The following is a 23,639-nucleotide window of genomic DNA, read 5'->3' on the forward strand; positions in this document are numbered from 1 at the left end:
ACCGAAAATCTTTACTACATTAATTTCTCTACATGCATTCTCATATTCACAATCATAACAATTTATGCAATATTAATCCAATCCTACATCATAACATTATAGTTGCATTATTGACATACAACTTACCTCAGTAAACAAAAGTAGGCGACTAGTTTGAATTACTCCACTAGTTTGGTCTTCCCCCGGTCTAGGTCCAGATTCTGTCTTTCTTGGTCTAGAATAATAAAATTTCATTCATTTAACCACCATATTAATAAAAACATCAACAATACATAATTTGGAAAAATTGACCATTTTGCCGTTAAACTTCCACAAAATTACGATTTTTCCCTTGGGCTCGTAAATAGATTTTTATCAAATTTTCACATTAACCAAGCCTAGCCAAACCTATTTCATACTTATAGCAACTCACAAATTCAAACATTTCACACATTTATTACCTATTTTACAATTTATGCAAAATGGTCCTTAGTTAGGGTTTCCATGAAAACTACTTCACAAAAGTTGTTTATTTCACAACCATGATTCATTTTCTTCCATAAAATTTTCAGAAAACAACATGAACACTCTCATGGTAAAACCTTAGACTTTTAACCATTTTGCAAAATAATCCCCTCATTGGAAAGCTCATGCTACAAAGGTTTTAAAAGTACAAAAATCATCAAGAAAGACCATCAAAATCACTTACTTGTGAGGGTTACAAGTTGCTAAAATTTTCAAGCTTTCAAACCTCTATTTTTCTGGTGTTTTTCGGTGGAGAAGAAGATGAAAAAGGGATGATATCATCTTTCTTTTATTTTATTTCTTTTCGGCCAAATAAGTCACCAAACTTCACCTAACATTTGACTATTCTAATTTCCTTGTCTCATGGCCGGCCAAGCACCATACTAGGGTCTATTTTCCCTTTAAAGACCTCTACAATATGATTCATATTCAATTTACACCTATAGCTAACAAAACAGGACATTTGAACTTTATGCGATTTAGACTTTTTTCGCAATTAAGCTTACAAATGCTAAAATTAATTCACCAAATTTTTCATGCACTAATATAATCATGCTATAATGCCAAAATAATAAATAAATAATTTCTCTAACTTTGGATTTATGGTCTCGAAACCATTGTTCCAACTAAGCCCAAAATCGGACTGTTACAATTCTCTCCCCTTAGGGATTTTTGTCCCCGAAAATCTTACCGATGAATAGATTCGAATATTGGTCTCTCATGGTCTCCTCGGGTTCCCATGTGGCTTCTTCGACTCCATGTCTATGCCAAAAAGCTTTCATGAGTGCTATACTTTTATTCCTCAATTATTTGACCTCCCGAGCCAAAATCTTAACCGGCTCTTCGTAATAAGTCATATCCGGCTTAATCTCAACCTCAGTTGGCGCGATCACATGCGAAGTATATAATCTATATCAACGTAACATGGACACATGAAATACGTCGTGAATCTTTTCCAACTCTGAGGGGAAAGCCAATCAGTAGGCAACAGGCTCTACTCTCTCGATAATCTCATAAGGTCCTATGAAACGAGGACTCAGCTTGCCCTTTTTACCGAATCTGAGGACTTTCCTCCACGGGAATACTTTCAAAAACACCTTATCACCGACTTGAAACTCAATTTCCTTTCGTTTCAAATCCGCGTAGGATTTTTTTCTATCTGAAGCGGCTTTCAAGCAATCACGAATCACTTGAACCTTCTCTTCGGTCTCTTTGACTAAATCGACCCCGTGAGTCTGACTTTCTCTAAGTTCTGTCCATTATAAGGGCGTTCGACAATTGCTTCTATACAAGGCCTCATAAGGCGCCATTTTCAAACTCGACTGATAGCTATTATTGTAGGTGAATTCAATTAGCGGTAAGTACTTTTCCCAACTGCCTTGAAATTCAAGAACACAACACCACAACATGTTTTCCAGAATCTGAATTATTCTTTTCGACTGACCCTCGGTTTGCGAGTGAAAAGTTGTGCTAAAATTTAATTTCGTCCCTAACGTCTTTTGTAACTTATTCCAGAACCGCGAGGTAAATCTCGGATCTCTATCTAAAATAATTGACAAGGGCACTCCGTGAAGTCTCACGATCTCAGAAACATATAGATCGGCCAATTTCTCAAAGGAGTAATCAATACGCACCGGTATAAAATATGCTGACTTTGTAAGCCTATCAACAACCACCCAAGTGGAATCCTTTTTCCTTGGCGTCAACGGCAACCCTGATACAAAATCCATGGTAACACAGTCCCATTTCCACTCGGGAACCATTACGGGTTGAACCAAACCCGAAAGCACCTAGTGTTCAGCCTTCACTTGTTGACTAACTAGACACTTAGAAACAAATTCAAAAATGTCTCTTTTCATCCCTGACCACCAGTACATTTTCTTCAAGTCGTTATACATTTTCACACTACCCGGATGAATAGACAAGCAACCACTATGTGCCTCTCGTAAAATCTTCTGCATGAGCTCTTTATCCTTGGGCACACAAATTCTATCTCACTACATCATACAACCGTCGATATCAATACGAAATTTTGATTTATTTCCCGTCTCACATTGAGCCATCTTAGTTTGCAAATCCTTATAACCTTTCTAAGCTTCATAAATCTCTTGAAGGAACATTGGTTTAGCTCTCATCTCACTAGAATTGAACCATCATCAGTCGCGGTCAATTGAGTTTTCATAGCCCTCAAGGCGAACAATAATTTCCTACTCAATGCATCGGCGACTACATTCACCTTCCCAGGGTGGTAGTCAATCACCAACTCGTAATCCTTAATCAACCCTAACCATCTTCATTGCCATAGATTCAGCTTCTTTTGAGTCATCAAATACTTCAGACTCTTATGGTCAGTAAATACTCGGCATCTCTCGCCATACAAATGGTGTCTCTAAATTTTTAACGCAAACACGATGGCGGCCAACTTTAAATAGTTCGTAGGGTAGTTTTTCTCATGTGGCTTTAGTTGTCTGTAAACGTAAGTAATGACCTTACCTTCTTGCATGAGTATGCACCCCAATCCATTCAAAAAGGCGTCTCTATATACCACAAACTCCTTTTCCGATTCTGGTTGCACTAAAACTAAAGCTTCGGTTAACAATGCCTTTAGCTTTTCAAAACTATGTTGGCACTTTTCTGTCCATTCAAACTTGACATCTTTCTGTAACAACTTTGTCATCGAAGTAGCTATCATCGAGAATCCATTTATAAATCTTCTGTAGTACCCCGCCAAACCCAGAAAGCTTCATATCTCTGACACACTCCTCAGTGGTTTCCACTCAATGATAGTCGAGATCTTACTCGGGTCAACTCTAATCCCGCCATTCGACACAATGTGTCCTAAAAATCCTACCTCTCAGAGCCAAAACTCACTTTTGCTAAACTTAGTATACAACTACTTCTCTCTCAAAGTATGCAAAGTTGTTCTCAAAGTATACACGGTTGTGTCTCTGCCTGTGTGTTTATACCATGCATACTGGCTTGCAAATTCGAGGTGCAGGGGACACACAGTCGAACAACACATTCATGGGGCTGACAGTGTGTCACACATGGCCTAGACACACGCCCATGTGTCTACCTGTGTGGACTATATAGGGCTATCTACCAAGCCCCTTGCCACCATGAAACACAATCTATCATACCCAAGTCTATCTCAACATGATTTCTCAACCAAGCAACCATAAATAAGGCCTATATACATTTCATACATATACGACCATGCCAACAATTTTCACATTCATGAAAGACTTTCTTGCATTCATAAAAAAACTTTCAATATTAACCATTATTCATGGCCTTATACAAAATGAGTCAAGTACTAAATTAAGTCAACACATTTGTCCCCAAAACAATGTGAAACTTTAACAAAATAAATGATCCTATAATGCTATAATCAAAATAAAGGAACTAACTATACCAAGTGCTTCAAAATGATAGTGTGACTGGCTTTTCCGACGTATACGATGATCCACGAGCTACTTTGGTTGCACTATAAGAAAATAGAAAGGAAATGGGGTAAGCATAAAGCTTAGTAAGTTGCATGAAAATAAACATCAACTAATTATCATAGAACAATATGCTCATAACCTTTCATAGCTTGTTCATGAATACCATAAGTAGATATAAGCACAACTTACTCCTCACCATCCGATACAATTCATATAGCATATATTGAGCCCATATCTCATACATTTCAAATAGGTACATGTACCATTCACCACATGGTCATAATTTTTCTCATTTCGATATAAATCATAAATCTTTCATTGAACTATTTGGAATACTACCGGATACTCAATAGCCCGAACATGGGATAAAATACCGACACCATGTCCCAGACATGGTCTTACACTGGCTAACACATTAAAGTCGATGCAGTGTCCCAGACAGGTCTTACACTGACTTTTATATATTGACGCCGATGCCATGTCCCAAACAGGTCTTACACTTGCTCTCATCTATCAGTGTCGATGCCATGTCCCAGACAGGTCTTACACTGACACACAACAAACTGACACCATGTCTCAGACATGTCTTATACTAGTTATTATTTACTATGATAGTGAGGTCCATGACACCGAGAATGGCATGTGTCTAGGCTGTGTGTGATACACGGCTTGCCCCATGGAGTGTGATCCAACAGTGTGTCCCCTGCATCTTGAAATTTTGTTATAAATTGGCCACACAGGCAGAGGCAGGGTCATGAGTCTTAGCCATGTGACGGGCGCGGCCCAAGGACATGGGTGTTTGCCCAGGGCATGTGAAGTCTGTATCTATTTTATGAAAAATTATGAAAATTAAATCGCCCACATGACCTAAGCATACGGGTGTGTGACTTGGCCATGTGACTTTAATTTATTGATGACGTAATAAACAGAGAGTTACACGGGTTAGGGACACGAGCGTATGTGATCACACGACTTACCCACATGGGCGTGTCCCAAGCCACACGGGCATGTGACCCTTATTTTAGTGAAAGATTTTTCTAAGTGTGGGGAAATTTTCTAAAGTTCTCAGATTAGTTCCGAACCACTCTTAATGCATTTTTGGGCCTCGTAGGCTCGTTTAAGAGACAATATGATATTTTTGAAAAGTTTTAAATTTGAGTGGAAATTCATGTCTCGATTTTAAATATTTGTTTGAGTTTAAGTCTGCTAATGCCTTGTACCCTATTCCGGCGTCGGATATAGGTAAGGGGTGTTACAGGCCCTGCATACTACAACGACCGCTTGCTCCGTGGATGCAAAATGTTCAAGCATCTTTCTAAAGCTTTAAGCAATGCCGAGACTCATTTGTGTATTGCAAGCTATTGGTACAAATTGACAATACCTTTATGTATGGTAGATATACCCATCGGCTATTACTAGCTGTGGCACAAGATGGCGGTGGGAGAATCCTTTCAATTGCGTTTGCAATAACACCGGGGGGTCAGGTGACGATTGGAATTTCTTTCTTTCTATGTTGAGGAGGCATGTTTGTCCCCAACTTGATATCTGTGTTATATCAGATTGGGGCACTGGAATACTAGCCGCAATTGAGCGACAGGGAAGCCTATGGGATCGCATACACTATCAGTATTGTCTAAGGCACGTTGCGTTCAACTACTATAGGCAATATTGGTCTACCATTGAATGAAAACAAGTGACCAACATGGGTATTTAATCTCCAATAATATAATTTCATTTGTAATATTCAATTTATTCTAAATGGAAGAGTGGTATGTAATTTCCACTATCAACTTATATTGACAGATCATTTTCATGAGATGTTGGCGATTTTGCGGTCAGTTAACGATCAAGGCACAAACTACCTCTGTAATACACCTTTCGATCAGTGGACACAAACATACAATGGTGGCCTACAATATAGTCATATGACCTCAAACTTGGCTGAATGCATAAATTCTATTCTAAAAGAACGCGTCATTTGTCGATAACCTTGATTGTGCGGGAGACATATTTCTTTTTGGCAGCACTATTTCCAAAGGGAGTAACGAGTTATAAAGGCCAAATGCAGGGAGGCCATGTATAGTGCCAGAAGGTATTGCAACAAATTAACAAGGCGAAGGCACGGGCCAATACCATGCACACAGTGTGTCACGATTGCGACAACCTATGGTTTCATGTGACAGAGTTCGGCAGACCAAAGCAAGGTATTACCAGCAAGTAGGGGTGTTCAATCGGTTAACTGACCTGAACTACCATTAACCGAATTAATCGACCCTTTTTAAACCCTTAACCGTTAACCAAACTGAGTTTTTTTCAAAAAAATAACCGAGCCAAACTTTTTCGGTTAATTCAGTTGGTTAATCGAATTAACCGAAATTTATATATATATTTTTTATTAAAACAAGTATAAAATATACAAAAAATTAACCGACTCAACCGACCGATTAATTTATATTTCCAAAAAATTAACCGAACTGATCGAATACTTATATATTATAATATTATTTATTAAATTCGATTAATTCGTTTAACTAACCAATTTCGAACCGAATTAGCCGTTAATCGAACTTTCAAAAAATTATTAACTGACCCCTGATCGAATTAATTTGGTTAACCAACCGAATTTAGTTTTACCCAAAATTTGTGCACCCCTACTAATAGGCAATATCGTGTACACCTAAGAAATAGGACTTGCGACTGTGGGACGTTTGATGCACTTTGTTATCTATGCGCTCATGCAATTGCAGCTTGTCAGAATCTCCATTTAGATCCTATGAGCTATGTCGACAAAGTGTACAAAATAGAAGACATGTACAATGTGTGGAGTCACGTATTCCCACCGGTCCCAGATGAACGTAAGTGGCCGTCTGTATCTCTTGCTCTGTTTAAGTTGTTATTGGATATAGAATTGCGTCGCAAACCAAAAGGTTGACCTTGCTCAAGTAGAATACGTGATAATATGGATATCCGGGAAAGAATGAACCAATAGAAGTTGTGCGGATGGTGTAAGAACCTAGGTCATATAATTCGAACATGTCCAAATCAAAATAATTGATAATTTCTTAAATTAAATTGTGTCGCGTTATTTCTATTGTTTTATTCAAAAGAACTTCTATTTTATTAAATAGGACAAAATATAAAAATAATTTACTATTAGAATATTCAAAACAACTTTTATTTTATTAAATGAAACAATATAAAAATAGTTTGTACAACTATATTTAAAAAATCAATACATGTGTCAGTCAGAATCAGTGCCACATAGGGGTGGTCGACGATTACGCGCTGGATTCCTTATTGGCTTAGCTTCCAGCAGGGGTTGTGGTTGCTCTGGCGGGGGCTGTGGTTGTTCTAATTGTGGGTGTGGGTGTGGGTGTTAGGAGGATGGCCCACCTTGATAAAAAAAAGAATGTGGAGGTGTTTGCATCACTCACGGTGGAGGTGTTTGAATTCCATAAGGTGATAGGGATTGGAAATGAGATGTGCTCTCCAATGGTGCCTAGTGCGATCCCTCCTACGACGATAGCCTATATATCATCGGTTGAGTCAGAGTTATTGAGAAAGGAGATGCGCCAGGCCATTCATTCTAACTTGGCATAGAACTAGGAAAAGGAAACATATAAGGGTTAAGATATATATAAGGGCTAGGATACGCACCTGGCATAATCTGAAAGGGTTGTGGTGTGGGTGTTGTTGCTTGAGGCGTTGGGCCCTGTGATTGTATAGGTGCTATTGATGGGCCTGCCCCATCATCTTTTCTCATTGGATTTGAAAGACCCCGTCATTCCCTTTTGACACGGATTTTTCGATGCCTCTGTTCTTCCGAGAGCAAATATGGCTTGCCATGAATCCCAAAACATGTCATGTAATCCGACGCGCACGCTAACTCTGGAACGATAATCGGTTCATAAGTAGGTATATGATCATACCAATTTTCTCACATTTCGATATATTCTGAAAAGAATAGCGGCTAATGCGTATTCAATTGTCGTAAGTCGATTTTGTGCTCATCATCGAGCACCTCAGGTGTCACGGGAATCAGTTGTCGGAATCTAAATTGCCGCAACGCTCTATTTGTCTGGTGCATCTCGATAGTAGTGTAGTTGATCAATGGGACATTAACATGCCAAATGTTCTAATTTGAAAGAATTCATCCGGAATTACTGCTCGAATTGTCGAATCTTATTATGGTATTAATTGAAACTATATGAACGTGATAAAAATATTAGTTATATACATAATACTAAATACTAAATATGAAACGACTATGTTATGTATATATGTTTTATTTAATACTTATATGCGCTTCCGAACGTTGGTCTAATAGAAGCCATATATCTTCAAGAGCGTTAGGTATACCAACATAACTCGCTGAATGGTTCCACCTAATTAAATAAAATTTTAGCATAAAGTTACATTTTAAATCTATGTAATAATTGTAAAATCTAATATAAATTTTACATTGTTATGAGTAGAATATATATGGATGGTTCACTCGATGACGTAAAAATGAAAGCAAAACCAAGCCCATGATTGTAGTAGTGATAGGTAACCTTCGATTTTGGCTTTATTTGGTTTCATCGCCCCGCACATCTTCTAGTACAATGTTGCTAACACGGCAGACCTCCAACTAAGTTCGCCAGTTGCTCTAAAATCAACGAGTTTCAGCAGCCACCTTAGATGTACGAGGTTTCGTGACAAGTTTAGCATCAGATAACCTCCAATGATCTCAAGGATATATGCCAAGCATATCGTATTCTTTCTACTTCAATCGAATCATCCTCCGGCTCCAGGAATGTGTCCGTAACCAGCCCATCTCGATCCGACCTCCATAAATATTATCTGGAATCGCACCCAAAAGTTCGTAGCATATGGCTCCCCAATTAGCAGATTGAGTGGACCTAGTGAGTATGGACCAATCCACTGGTAATCTCAATTGTAACTGCACGTCCTCCAAAGTGCTGGTACACTCCCCACAGGGAAGATGAAACGTGTGCATCTTGTCTCCACCTTTCTATGAACGCGTTGATGAGTTTCGGGTCCAACTTGCACCCCCGGCCTATATTGGCCACTGCCAAAAACCCGCTTCCCTCAAGTAATTTTCTATCAATGGTGATGGAGAACCAAACATATTCGAATATAACATTATAACATCAGATCTACAGACTGTTATAAAAATTATAAAATAAAAATTAATTAAAATTACATAAATGAAAAAAATTAAAAAAATAAAAAAATTAAAATTAACTCTTACCATTTTTGTTTGTTCGACGGAGATATGTTTACAATCAAGACGAATTAATTCATTGGTCATTGCTAACATGATCAAATATTTAAGAAATTATAAAAAAATAATACTAATTTTAGAAAAAATAAATAAAGAAAGCTTTGATAGATTTAGGGAGAAATTTGAGAGCTTTTTTGAGAATTTTTGAAGAAATATTTGTGTGACTTTTTTTTTTTTTATGTTGGACCCCAATAGTCAAAATTTTAAATGACGGTTGGGGGGGTCAAAAACACGGATTAAAATGCGTTCCTGATGGAGCGCTTTTGCCATGTTAGCAAAGCATATCCACGTCAGCGTGTTTTTTGCTGACATGATAAAAACGCTTCCTCAAGGACGCATTTTGCTGGAATTTCCCTTTAAAACGCTCCTACGTAGATGCGTTTTAGTATTTTCGGTCCATTCCGATAAATAAAAAATAGCCTATTTCCGTAAATAAAGTAAGAAATGGACTTTTCTTAGTAAAATGGTCTTCAAACCATATATTTTGTTATTTAAAGTATATTATTTTTTTGATAAATATAGTATGTTATTTTTAAACACATATATTTCATCTAAATACATGATTTTCACACGCACATCCATTCGTGTATGATAGAGTTTCTAATAAATAATAACAAAATATAATTATTTTTATTTAAAGTTAAGATGCACTATCATGTTAGTCACTCTAAATATGAGTCATTTATATTTTAGTCACTCAACTTCTTTTATTAATTTGATCACTCAAAATAGAAATTGATCAAATTAGTCACTATCCCATTAAATGATAATAGAAGATTAACATTGCGGTTTCACGATACTCACTCTAAAATTAGAGTAAATTACACGTTAATCAATTTAAATAAAGGTAATTCCTAAAGATAATTTCTAAGGATAATACCTATTTTGATCACTCCAAAATTTTTTAGAACAAATACATCATTAATTTTTCATTATTGTTTAACGATAAAGTGATGAATTTAATTAATTTAATTTTTAAATGACCAAAATAGAAATAATTATTATTTAAAATGAGTAACGTTGTAGTTTACCGTTAAAATTAACCCTGTAGTAGGTAGGTGGGCATTCCGATAAGGACGTGTATTTTACAGGTGATTGCGTTACGGTTAAAAGAAAAAAAGTAAAATTCCAACCTTTAAACATGCTTTACTCAGCTGTATTGCGTGATTAAACAAAAGATTCTTATTGTCTGGAAAAAAACACAAAAGATTCTTCGTCTGTTGTTAAGTCAAATTCATTAGTAGTTCCATATAAAGTTACCAATTTTCATGTATATGTCCTCCTTTCTCCCACTTTCTTCTATCTTCTTAATCGTCGCTGTTGCTTCTTCATCTCTTAACTGCCAATTAACTCTGCAAGTGAATGCTTAGGAATAATCATTCTTCAGGTACATATACTTTTCTTTTTGGTTAGTGTTTACCAAAATTTCAGTGGGTCTGAGCTAATTTTAGGGCTGAAGTTAAGTTTTTTTGCCTTGTTTAATGGGTATCACTAATGGTTTGCTTTTATTTTATTGTTAGTTTGGAGTCATAGAAATGAGAAGTGCCTGTTGTATTCTGTTTCAAGCACAATATTGATTGGAGGGGGGGGGGATTAGGGCTTGACAATTTTATGATTTATTTTGTTAAAATCATCTCTGTGGTTTTCAATTTTTGATTCACTGGCAGTGTCGAAGAGTGTTTCTTTCATATTTGGAATCAAGAATGAGGGTGTTAGGGGAATTCCCTGATTTAAATATTTTAGAACCAAAAGTTGGTGTTGTAAACGCTGTAAATAACAATCAGATGCAGAATGGAGGTTCGAATGAGACTAGCAGCAGGGCTGGTGATCTCTCTAGAAATTTACACGAACCCGACCTTGAGATGCATGGAAACATCCCATTGCCTCAGGAGGAAATACAACCAGGCTCAGTTGGGGATTCTGCTTGTGAGGCCAATCCTACATCAGCTACGAATGTGGTAACGAAGGTCGAGTCTCACTTGACTCAGCAGCCGATAGCTATATTATCAAAAGATGCCGAGTCCACTAAAGAGGATTTGCCTCATGCGGCTTCTCCGAAAATGGGGTATTTTTCGAGGACCACTAGTGCTCATGAGCAGTGCAGGTACATTATACTTCTTCTGTGTTAACTACCTATTTATGTGCGTGCTTCTTGTATTTTATGTTTTCGATATTTAATGGCTTCTGGATAGCATGAATCCTCATAAGAAAATGGATCATAGCTGAGTTTTTCTATCTTACCAAGTTTATTGTCCTAAGAATTTCACTTGGCATGAGTCTTGTTGCCCTGTTTATGCTTTCTAAACTCATTATGTAATAATAGGATGTGCAATGTTTGGCTCCTAACTTCTGTTGCGGCATCACATCAAAAGCATCTAGTGCGATATACTACTGTCTTAGGCTATGTTGGAACAAGGGATTTCCTTTTGTAATTTTAGTATCTGATTCAAGTGTGGTGATGTTAAAGGTTCTAATGACTTCTCATTTCAATTCTTGTACTGGTATAATCAAAGCATGTTGGAATCATATTAAAAAGAGTTCGGGTTTGTTAAATTCATCACACTCATTGCAAAGCAAACTTTTCTGCAGATTGGATGGTTTTTTATGCAAGTCAATGATCACTGAGTATATGGAAAGAGTTTGGATTTGTCAAATTTATCATTTGAAATTATGTTTCCCCTTGATGGAGTGAATACGCTTTTGTTCAATGATTTTATAGGCATTTGTTTTCCTAGATTAGTTAGTTCATAAATGAATCTACTCCATTGTACCCACAAAGAAGCGTGTAGAGCATAAAGGTCTAGGATTAGAGGGTTGAGAAAATCTTAGTTGAGGTCATTTTATATATAGTGGCAAGGTCAACGATCTTAAAAAAACCATCCGTTAGCATGTTGACCTTTTCGGCCTACAATTTGTTTTTCGAAGATTAAATATTGTTGAAAATTTATAGTTATCACATACTTTTACTCATTATTATCTATATTACTCTTCAGAGTTTGTCAACAGGAGAAGGAAGAAGGTCTTATAGATCTTGGGTGCCAATGCAAAGGTGGTCTTGCAAAAGCACATCAGTCTTGCATTGTCACTTGGTTTCATACGAAAGGGTCCAACAAATGCGAGATATGCCAGTAAATTATTCAAAATTTGATTCCCTACATTAAATTACCTTATTTTTAACAGACATCGTGATTCTCTTATTGTTGTCATGCAGAGTAGTAGCTGTAAATGTGACAGCTCCACAGCCAGAGCGCAGTGTAGGTATTCTATGCTTAAGTGAAAGGGCTAGCAATGAGTTTTATATATGCCCAAATTTAAAGCTGAACACTAAAACAAAGTTGACAATTGAGTGTGTGTTGTTATTTGCCTACTATTATGCTTGCCGTATACAAATTTTAGAAAGATATAGATGAAAGGCACGTTAGACCCCCTGATTAGGTGTTCTAGCACTTTAAAAGCATTTGTAATTGATGATATTGATTTTGGTGTGAAGCAAACTTGGAAACTGGTGTTGCAGCTTTCTAGTATTTTTTTTTTTCTTTTTCGTTTATCTATAGCATCTCATCATCTTGTCTATATTGATTCTCAAATGTTCTTCATGGTGCAGAGGAATTACTGGGTTTGGAGGATTAATCCACGCCTTGTAGCCCTTAACCGTGAAAGGGTAAGAGCGTAACTGCAGCCAGTCTACTGGGGTATTATTTTCATGAAAATACTAACTTTTCGTGTTAATTTTGCATCAAATCACTCTTTATGACAGGGCTGTTTTAGTCCACTGTGGCTGGCACTCTCAATCCTTATTGGTGGTCTACTATTGGATATGTTAATATCCCTTACGCTCGGTGTCTCCGCACTGCCAGTCAACCTGATAATTGGTATGTATACCTGTTTATAGTGATCACATTCTTAAAACAGTAGATTTTATGCTTCACGATGTTGTAACTCAAGGAGATATGGTACAGTTGTTATCGTTGTCATAGGACTCGGAACTGCCCTTCGACTTGCAGTGGAATTCTACCATGAGTGGAGTACCAGGAGAGCATTGCAAAGGGTAGAAACAAATGCAACACTTGGGTACCATACCACTCTGTAGGTAAATCTGTATATAGTAAAAGTATGATCTACAAGCCAATGACTGAAATCTTACTGTTTGGTATATCATGTTCAGTGTACTGTTCTGGGAGGGCAACCCAATGTTTGTTACTGCTCAAATTTGCACACCATGATACAGTATAATCAATTCTCCTTGAATGTTTTGAGAATGTATAGTCAGTCAACTTGGTTGTGGAATTTTTATAATAGAGTAATATAATGAAATTAATTAAGGACCTTTCCCTTCAAGTCTTATCGTCTCTCCAAAGCAATATGAAGGCTCAATTCAGCTGTTTGGATATATAAATAATCATTTCTAATATATATATATTGGGTTAATTACGCCATATGTCTTCAAATTATAGGCCATGTTTTAAATTGGTCTCAATTTTTTGACGTTCTAAATAGTTCTAAATAATCAGATTCTTTTGTCAACAGGCATTAACTCAAATAAGCATATTTAAAAATGTGAATAGAATTTTAAATGTGTGAGCTTTTGGACGGGTTAGATTTGAGTTAACAAAAAGATTTGATTGATATGATATTGATGTTTCAAAAATTTAGGCAATGGCTTAAAAGAAAATATTTTTTATATTTGTTTCTTGAAAAATAGATTCCTCAATTGAAATTGATTAGCGGTTAATGGAAAACAAGTTTTTTTTTTTGCTTATATCTCAAAAAGTCCATAAGAAAATGTAAAAAAAATCAATTAAGTTTATGTATTAAATTCAAACTCAATTAATCATTTGCCGTTAACTAAGATAATCAATTAAGCCCATTCGTTAACAGTTTTTGTTATTGACCATTAAAATAAATTGATTGACCAATCAAATGGTGACATGTGACAGTTTCTGGTTTAATTTAATATTTTCTCATAAAAAATTGAAAATCATAAAAATAAGAAAATTTGTAAAAAATAAAAATATTATATATTAAAAACATTGAAATTAATATAAACTTATTAAATTTATAAAACTTATAAATATTGTAAAAATATAAAACTCTAATAAATTATAAAAAATATAAAATTAAAAAAAACATATTTAACTATTTAAAACTAAAAAAAAAAACATATTAGAACCTGATAATTAAGGGTGTCCACTACCTCAGGTGGGACCTGGTTTGAGTCGCGCTAGTTGCGTTGGTTGTTCGAGCTTTGCCTTATTATTGTAATTCACCAAAAAAATATTATAAAAATATTAAAATTAATATAAACTCATAGAAATTATAAAAAACATAAGCTGGACCAGTTTGCTCAAATTCGACTATGGGGAAAGCCATTAAACCAATTGACATAGGAATCAATCGATTAAATCGATTTTTTATCTTTAAATTTTTTTTATCAAACTAAAATTTCATTCTCCAACTATTATCATATGTCAGAATGAAATATTCTAACCAAGGTTTTTAGAATTGGATTGGTGGTTGAACTAGTAAAGCCACCAATTTGCTAGTTGGACTAAAACATTTAAAAATAAAAAAAAAAACTAGTTTAATGGTTTGGTTCCCAAGTCAAACGGTCTAATAGTTTTCTTTGAATCAATACCCTTGTTGATTTCGATCTAATCAGTCCAATTGATTGATCAGATTCAATTCAGGTTTTTATGATTTTTATGATTTTATATAAATTTTAATACTTTTTATTCTTTTTATGATTTTATAGAATTTTAATACATTTTATGAAATTTTAAATATGTTTTATTAATTTATAATTTATTAGATTTATTATATTTTGATAGTATTTATTAATTTTTATAATTTTTAAAAGTTTAAATCAATTTTCATATATTTTTAATTTTTATATTTTTTGATATTTTTACTATTTTTATAATTTTTTTTCTAATTTTTATAATTTTTAATATTTTAATGGGAAAATATTAGTTTTCAATATTTTAATGAGAAAAATATTAGATTAACCCGAAGTTGCGGTATATCACCATTTGATTAGTTCATCAATTTATTTTAACGGTCAACGTGAACAATGACAGGAATTGTTAACGGATGGGCTTAATTGATTATTTTAGTTAATAGAAATGACTTAATTGAGTGCAAATTTGCTGCATAAACTTAATTGAATTTTTTGCATATTTTAAGGACTATTTTTGACAAATTGTCTTCTTTCAAAAACATAAGACCATCTTTTAAGAAAAAACTCCTTATAAGTAATATAATATTTACATAAAATTAATTTGAATTAAGTAAAATATTATTATAGTGACAATAAATTTTAATTTTAAAAATATTAAAATATTGATATTTAATATTATAATATTATTTTGATAATAGATTTCAATATTAATAATTATTTTAAATTTTAAATAGTATTCTTAATTTATTGAGAAATATTTTTATTAATTTATTGTTATTAAATATATAAATGATAACTTCTAAATATTTAGTAATAATATTTTAATAGTATAAATGAATATTTGTTTTCATTTATCCTTTTGGCTCCGGTGTTTCACCATCCAACATCATACCTATAACTTCAAATTAAGTGAATATTAAATTTATAGGAGATAATATAGTTATTACTAGTTTGTCAAGCGGTAATATTTCCATAATATTCTATAATTTATATTATGCATTTTTATTTAAAACTTTGAAAATGATTTTTAAAAAACCAAATGATTACGTGAAATCATCCAAATATCATAAAATATCAAAATTTTTCTATAAGCAATTTTCAGTCAAAGTTTAAGATTTTTTACTTTTAGAATTTAGTCTTTATTTTTTATTTTTAATAATTTAGTCTTTTTACTTTTTAAATTTTAAATTTTAGATCTAATTATTAATTTGTTAATTTTTTTAAATTTGTTGACACGATATTTTGAAATTTTAAAAGAAAATCTCACTTCACGATTATGTAACAGAAAATAACATTTGCAATGAATCTGAATTTAATAGAAAATTTTATGGTATTAACAATTGAACATATATTTTTAAATTTGAAAAGTAGAGGGACTAAATTCATTGAAATAAAAATAAGAGGAATAAAGTTCAAATGTACAAAGAATACAAGGATTTGGAGCAGTTTTTAACCTTAATTAATATATTTTGAAGTTTAGTAGTAATTTTAGAATCTAAATCTGGTTGCAAGTAATCCATATATATAGAACACTAGAAAAGCACGTGAATGAATCAAATAAAAAAGTTTCTGGGCAAATATCACAATATTATAGCCAGCCGGGCGCACGAGGCAAAATAAATTTTTCCTTTTTCTGTTTTAATAAAAACCAATAGAAAAAGCTTGAACTTTACTGAGACTATAAAAATACGAAAAGGCTTGCGTGATAAGCTAGCTCACTGTGCTCCTTTTCCTCAGTGCAACATTACAATGAAAAGACGTGGACGGTATTATCCAAAAAGCAAGAAGCAAAAAAAAAAGTGACAAAAGCGTAGAGAGGGTATTTTGGTAATTGTGTAGGATCTAGTGCTCCATTGCCTTAGCCTACGCTGGAAAAGGAGGAAAAAGGAGCTCAATTATTGGGTGGCTCAATTCGCCGTCCACACCGGGGTTTTTTCTACGCTGTGGGCGCCTCTCATCGTCTTCCTCTTGTAATGCGCTTCAGTCTCCACCAATGGTAGAGCGACACGGCTGCAAAAAGGGCCCGGACATGGTCACGTGATTACTCACACATGATTTTTTTTTTTTTTTTCACATTTACTTGGCTTTGCGGCTTTACCGTAAGACGAAAGCGACCTGACGGAGCTCTCAACTGAAAATCAACTAATTTACCTTCCTAAGTAATCTAGTTGGATAGTCACTGAAGAAGAAGAAGACAATTTTACTCAGAATCGAGATTTTTTTTTTTTGAAAACTAGCAAAGGATGGCAGTTTTAACGATGGAAACGTTGCCTTTAGGGTTTAGGTTCAGGCCGACTGATGAGGAGCTCATCAATCATTACCTTAGATTGAAGATCAACGGTCGTCATTCCGAGGTTGGTGTCATTCCTGAAATCGATGTCTGCAAATGGGAGCCATGGGATTTGCCTGGTATTTCTTTTTTCTCTTTTTCTTTTGCGTAAGAAAGAAATTATTGGTTTAAGTATTGTTTTGATTCTTTGATACCTTAGCCTTAGCCAAAGCGTCAGCTGGAAATTTTGCTTTATTCGCTCAATATATGAAATTAATATACATTTTATTTCATAAATTCGATTCCTACAACTTGCAATTTGAGGTAAACTTACGGTTTTTTTTTTTTTTTGAAATTCCTCTCTGCGAAAAAAAGTTTTTATGTTCCAAAATTAGTTAAATTCTGAATTTTTATTACTGGGATGGTTGAATTTAAGTACAGGACTGTCGGTGATAAAGTCGGACGATCCAGAGTGGTTCTTCTTTTGCCCGCTTGATAGGAAGTACCCGAACAGCCATCGTTCCAACAGAGCTACGGATAAAGGATATTGGAAAGCAACGGGAAAGGATCGAACCATTAAGTCTAAAAAGTCACTGATTGGCATGAAGAAGACTTTGGTTTTTTACAAGGGCCGTGCTCCCAAGGGCCAGCGTACTTACTGGATCATGCATGAGTACCGTCCCACTACAAAGGACCTCGATGGCACCGCCCCTGGCCAGGTTTTCCTTCTTAATTTTTAGGCTTGCTGTTCTTAGTTAAGGGTTTGATTCAAATAAAAACAAGAATGTCTATATGACTTGGACCCTTTTTCTTGGTGCAGAGTGCTTTTGTTCTATGTCGATTGTTTCATAAACCGGAAGAGAAGAATGATATTGTGAAGTACGATGAGGTTGAGCAAACCGTATGTTCGGCTGCCATGACAAAATCTGCTCCTGATGATGATACATCATCGGATCTTCTCCAAGATACCATATCATCTGAGACACAAGCTCAGAATCCGGATACTTCCATGCCAAATGGTCAAATAACGGGTGACAGCTGCTGCAATAGTCATATGACTTCTGATGCAGAAGATCACGCAGCTGAAGAAACCTTGGTAGAAGTCAACAAGTTACCTATATTCTAGCATTGTTGCATGCATCATTGTTTTATATTGACTATACCATGACTCTTGACAAGAACTGTTTTTTTGCTTATTAACACAGAAATATCCGCTCTTGGGAAGCAATTCAGACTTGTATGAACCCAATTGTGATGAAATTGATTATAAAGTCTTCTCGCCAATGAACTCACAATTTTTTGAAGATCTGCCGCCCTACATGGATTCCCCTTATGCAAGCGACTTTGGCCATGATCAAAATGGATTCCATTTCCAGGATGGGACTAGCAAACAAGATATATCTTTCCCATTGTTGGATGAGGCCTTGAATAACCATGATAACTTTTCTGAAGAGTCTAACAGTTGGAAAAACTTGGTTGCTGGAACCGAAATGCCCTTGTCTGGTAATGCATTCATCTCGAAGGCAATGCCACCAGAAACCTCCTATGTCAAAGAAAATGGCATATACACTGAAATGTTGCCAGTTCAGGTACAGAGATAACTTCTAGCCTTTATTTCCTTTGTATGTAACCATTATTTGTTTCCTGTTTAGTTTTCTAAAGCTTGAGTTTGAGTTTCTGCCTCATATTTTGCATTTGTTTTTCACTTTGAAGGCTCTGAGATTTAGTTTATGGTTGGATTCTAACTTAATTTTTTATGTTTTGAAATTCTTTACCAGTATGAGTCAGACATTGGAGGTCCTGGGTGGTCTGGTGGGTTTATTGATGACAAGAACTCCGTGCAAATGCTAACTTCCTTAGAGTCCAGCCTTACCCAAACTGCGCCATATGATCCAGTATTTATAGGTGGACATATTGGTGGTCCTGAAAACTATTGCGTTGGCCAAGCAACTTCATCTACTAATTCTGCAATTGGTGATTTTAATAATTTGCAACAATTAACTGGTCTGAGGAATCATGTGAATAACGGTGGTGTAACTGGAATGAGGACTAGAGCCTGCCAGCCTCTGCAACAACCGTTAGAAGACTTTGAAACTCTTGGAACTGGATTCAACTTTAGGACCCGTGGGCCTCAGGGAAAACCAAGTTTAGACCACATTTTAAATCAGGGCAATGCTCCAAGAAGACTACGCTTGCTAATGAAAATTTCTAACGGACCAATGAAAGTGTCTGCAGGCTGTTTTGATGATGGCAAATTGACAAGTGCTGGCCTCGGTGAAGAAGAAGAAGTTCAATCTGCTCTAACTGAGGTAGGGTAACCAGGAATAGCTCATTTTTATATATCAGTTTACTGAATTACATTTCACATAGCAAGTTTCAATACTTTGGATGCAGGTCATAGAAGCAGAAGCTACCGGACAGACTTCTAGCTCTTATGAGTCCAAGAAAGAGAACCAGTTGTTCAAGTTCACTAGCAGCGAGGATATTGGTAAAGAACCTTGTACAAAACTGAGGCAAAGGGTTAAGGAAGATAGCAAGCCATGCAGCAGCCAAATGTGTTCCAAGACAGAGCCCATGCATAAACGCCCAAGCTCCCTATCAGTTCTTCTGTTGGTCGTTTTCATCATTACCATCTTATTCATTCTGGTCATGGGAATATGGAGATGACTTATATATCTTGACTTGATGTTGAAACATGGTGTAGGTAGGTTGATTTTTCTGTATCTTGGTAAGCAATGCGATTAGGAACTGTAAATTATGTCTCGTGTATGCATATGGTTAGAAGAATAGGGGAGAGTAGTGTGTAAAATAAGTTGCTCAATGACCTTTCTTTTTTAGTGTTGGCTTTTGAGGGCTGTCTTCATAAGTTTGTAGGTGTTGGTGTTCATCCTTTGATACCTTTCGCCTGTCTAAAATTCTCTTGTAGTCAACTGGTAGAACAATTTGATGATAGCATAGCATGCACATTCATCTCTGGTAAAAATGGGTTGGATCTGAGAGAGAATGATAAGTATACTATTGAAGACGCTACAAACCACTCTGTCAACATTTTTTGGAGTTGGGAACTGAAAATTAAAAATAAGTGAAGGCATCAAACAAAATATATTTTAAGGATCGTATTTAACATATTTTCTCTTTTTGCCATAGTATTTAAATTATAATTTAAATTTATATACAGAGAGTCAATGACATCTTACTTCAAAACTTTAAAACCTTACTAAAATATTTCGAAACAATAGATAAACAAATCTACTTTAGGGATCATTGTATAAATAATTGTCATTGATAGTCTATTATTTATATATCCTTGTTATATTTAAATATTATCCGTCTATCCGTTTTATTTTATAACTAGCAGATATATTAATAAATAGAAAAAAGCCTTATAAATTTTTTATTTATAACTAATTTCTAAATTTATAATTTAAACTAGAAACTCTATTGCATGCGTATGCGTGGAAATTATATATTTAGAATATGAATTTGTGTTTAAGAATAACATATAATAAATAATGAATTATACGATTTGAAATTAATTAATAATAACATATGATATTAAAATAAATATATATATTAAATTGTTAATAAAATGAAATTTAAACACATAAATACATCGACGAAGAATACTAAATAAATGCAATTGACATCATATCAATTAACAACATTATCAATATATAAAGCTAATAAAAATTAAAATAGAACTTTAATTTTGTGGTAAATTTAAGATTGTACCGATGAAATTGACATGAATTCAACCCCTTCATATGTGTAATTTTTGTTATTTTATAATAAAAATTAGAATATTCTCAAATAATATAATTTATTTTTATTTTATGACATTTTCTTAATTTTTAGCCGAAAATTGACTCGTAATTCTAAATAATAATATAAATAATTTATTTATTGAAATAAATTTATTACAATGAAGGATATATGTAATTTTCTAATGTAAGGAAAGTCCATTAAGAAAGATAAGAAAGGAAGAGAGGAAGATAAGGATGAGAGCAGCAGCGTCTAGATCTGTGTAAGAAGAGTTAATTTGGATTCTTCTCCACGTGGAAAGCCCTCAACCCATGGGCACCCGCTTTCTGCCGCACACTGGAAACTAGAAACTGCAAAACCCCTCAATTCAATTGACTTTGTAGACCCAGTTTCTCTAAACCCTAAACCCACCAAATCACCCGTTTCTTTATTAAATAAAATATTTTTCGACGACCCCACCCAAATTTCTCCATATATATAATCATTTCGGGGGTGGATTGACTTCATTACTAATTGATTTGGATTTCGGTAGACTGTTGAGAAAATGATTCTGGTGGCAAATCTGGCGGAGCTAATGGAGGAGTACATGGTGCTTTTGGCCAGAGTGCTGGAGCATTTGTTCCATGAAGCTCCTTTCCCAAGGCGTGTTCGTTTCCTTATCCTTCGTAATCTCCCTTTTGTTTCCTCCACTCCCCGTCTCCTCCCAGCTCCTGCTTAGCTCTTTTGGTACCATTTATGTAATATTGATAGGGAATTTTCAATTATTTTGTACATTCGTTCTCCTTTTATTTGTATTATAAAGAATTTCAGTTGCCATTGTATTTTGCTGGATCTTTGTTAGCAATAACATAGTATTAGATTTTGGATATGATGAAAGAATGGAAGTAACAATTTCAATTCATATTAGACGAGAGGGAAGGAAGAGAAAGAAGGTGGGAATGGGGCAGGGTTATGTCACATGTGATGTGAGTTGGCTAGAAGTGTGTAGAACATCCTCGAATTTCACTCTTCATTTTTTATTTTATTTTATTCCAAGTTGTATAAGCCCATTGGAGGACCCCTTGGAAGATCATTTAATAGCTATGAATAAAGTTTTAAAAAATAGTATAACTCAAGTGATTTTATAAAATTATGCCACACGGATACAAATCAAACCATTAGATGTCTAATCATTATTCATTATTTCGAATACTACATGCCCTTTTTTTAAAAACTTAAAAAATAAAAATTAAATTTTTTAATATTTATGGGAATTGGTTGATTTATGTAAAACGCTTCTAGCTGGAGAAATCTAAAACAACGCTTCTAGCTGGAAGTTTTTTTAGCATGTCACTAGTAAAATACTTATAACTAGAAGCGTTAATGAAAAACATGTCTAATTGGGCGCGTTCTTCCCCTCAACAGTTATTCTAAATAGTTGTTGCCCCTCTCCAACAATAAAAAAAAAAAATTATGATCTCCTACTAATTTCTCACAATATTCTCTAAAAAATCTCTCAAATTTCTCAAGTTACTCCTTAAATTCTCTCAAATTCTTTCTTAAAATTATTACTAAAATTCTATTTCTATCTAAATTAGATTTTTATTAATATTTTTAAAAATATTTTTATTAAAATTAATTTCTATTCTATATAATTAGCAATGGTCAGGTCTCTAATCCATCTTGATGACAAGCACATTTTCGTCTATCAATTATAAATGGTAATAATAAATCTTAATTTTGTTTAATTTTTTTAATTTCATTGTTATATTTAACTTAATATTTTGTATATTTTTTATGTAATAGGCGGAAGATCGAATTTTACAATACCATATTCGTAATCTACCTGATCCTCCATCACCGTTGATCGAACCATACTTGAAGGAAGTCGATTTTTGGCATGTGGCCTTTGTAGGTCGGGGGTGTAAGTTGGATCTGAAACTTGTAAGCGCGTAGGTGGAGAGGTGGAGACCCGAGATGCACACGTTCCATCTTCCATGCGACGAGTGTACTATCACTCTAGAGGACGTGCATTTCCAGTTAGGATTATCGGTGTGGATGGGTCGGTAGTCACCCGGTCTATTCAGTTTGCTGATTGGGAGCCGTATATGGTGAACTTTTGGGTTCGGGTCCGGAGACGATTTATAGAGGTTGGATTGAAATGACTTGGATACAAAAAAAATCCTGCGGGGCTAGATGAGCATTCGACTAAAGTCAAAAGAGAATAACACGCTCGGGCGTACATCCTTCAGATTTTTTGGGGTATCTTGTTGTCAAATAAGTCATGAAACCTTGTCAATCTAAAGTGGCTGTTGAAACTCGTTAATTTTAAATGAGCGGACGAACTCAGTTGGGGGTCCGCCGTGCTGGCAACATTCTACCAAAAGATATGTCGGGCGATACAACTAAGAAAACTCAAAATTGGTGGTTACCTTTTACTACTACAATCATGGGCGCGGTACTGGTTTTCATTTTTACGTCATCGAGCGAACTACCCGTATACATTCCCACTCGTAATAAGGTAAAATTCAGTAGATATTACCATGATAAAATTGATTTAAATTTGAAATATTATGTTAAGAAGTTATTTAAATAAGCGGAACCATGTGCCAAGTCACATGGGATTACCTATTGAGTAAGATATACGGCTTCTATTATACCAACGATTGAAAGCGAATGTATGTATTTATTTAAATTTGAACTATAAAATCTTAA

At 34.6% G+C, this 23,639-nt stretch overlaps 2 protein-coding genes across 5 annotated transcripts; both read left to right on the forward strand.

Annotated features, from left to right (window-relative positions):
* The first annotated feature begins 10,350 nt into the window (after positions 1-10,350).
* On the forward strand, positions 10,351-13,559 carry LOC108461657 (uncharacterized). 3 transcript variants are annotated; one of them, XM_017761559.2, is made up of 8 exons: positions 10,351-10,624; positions 10,905-11,341; positions 12,231-12,365; positions 12,449-12,491; positions 12,842-12,898; positions 12,995-13,109; positions 13,197-13,327; positions 13,403-13,559. In XM_017761559.2, exons 2-7 carry the CDS (start codon positions 10,941-10,943, stop codon positions 13,325-13,327), a joined length of 882 nt encoding a protein of 293 aa, XP_017617048.1. In that variant the 5' UTR covers positions 10,351-10,624; positions 10,905-10,940; the 3' UTR covers positions 13,403-13,559. The 3 variants fall into 3 exon arrangements, with proteins under 3 accessions (XP_017617048.1, XP_017617046.1, XP_017617049.1); XM_017761557.2 differs by having other exon boundaries at positions 10,354-10,624; positions 13,197-13,323; XM_017761560.2 differs by having other exon boundaries at positions 10,356-10,624; positions 11,022-11,341; positions 13,197-13,323.
* Positions 13,560-16,575: 3,016 nt separating this feature from the next.
* Positions 16,576-20,217, forward strand: LOC108464502 (protein NTM1-like 9). Of its 2 annotated transcripts, none has more exons than XM_017764836.2 (6): positions 16,576-17,323; positions 17,625-17,902; positions 18,004-18,279; positions 18,389-18,772; positions 18,962-19,492; positions 19,578-20,217. In XM_017764836.2, exons 1-6 carry the CDS (start codon positions 17,158-17,160, stop codon positions 19,848-19,850), a joined length of 1,908 nt encoding a protein of 635 aa, XP_017620325.1. In that variant the 5' UTR covers positions 16,576-17,157; the 3' UTR covers positions 19,851-20,217. The 2 variants fall into 2 exon arrangements, with proteins under 2 accessions (XP_017620325.1, XP_017620326.1); XM_017764837.2 differs by having other exon boundaries at positions 17,159-17,323; positions 17,620-17,902.
* The last annotated feature ends 3,422 nt before the right edge of the window (positions 20,218-23,639 follow it).

This window comes from Gossypium arboreum, chromosome 1 (assembly GCF_025698485.1).
Source record: "Gossypium arboreum isolate Shixiya-1 chromosome 1, ASM2569848v2, whole genome shotgun sequence".
Classification (NCBI taxonomy): Eukaryota; Viridiplantae; Streptophyta; class Magnoliopsida; order Malvales; family Malvaceae; genus Gossypium; species Gossypium arboreum.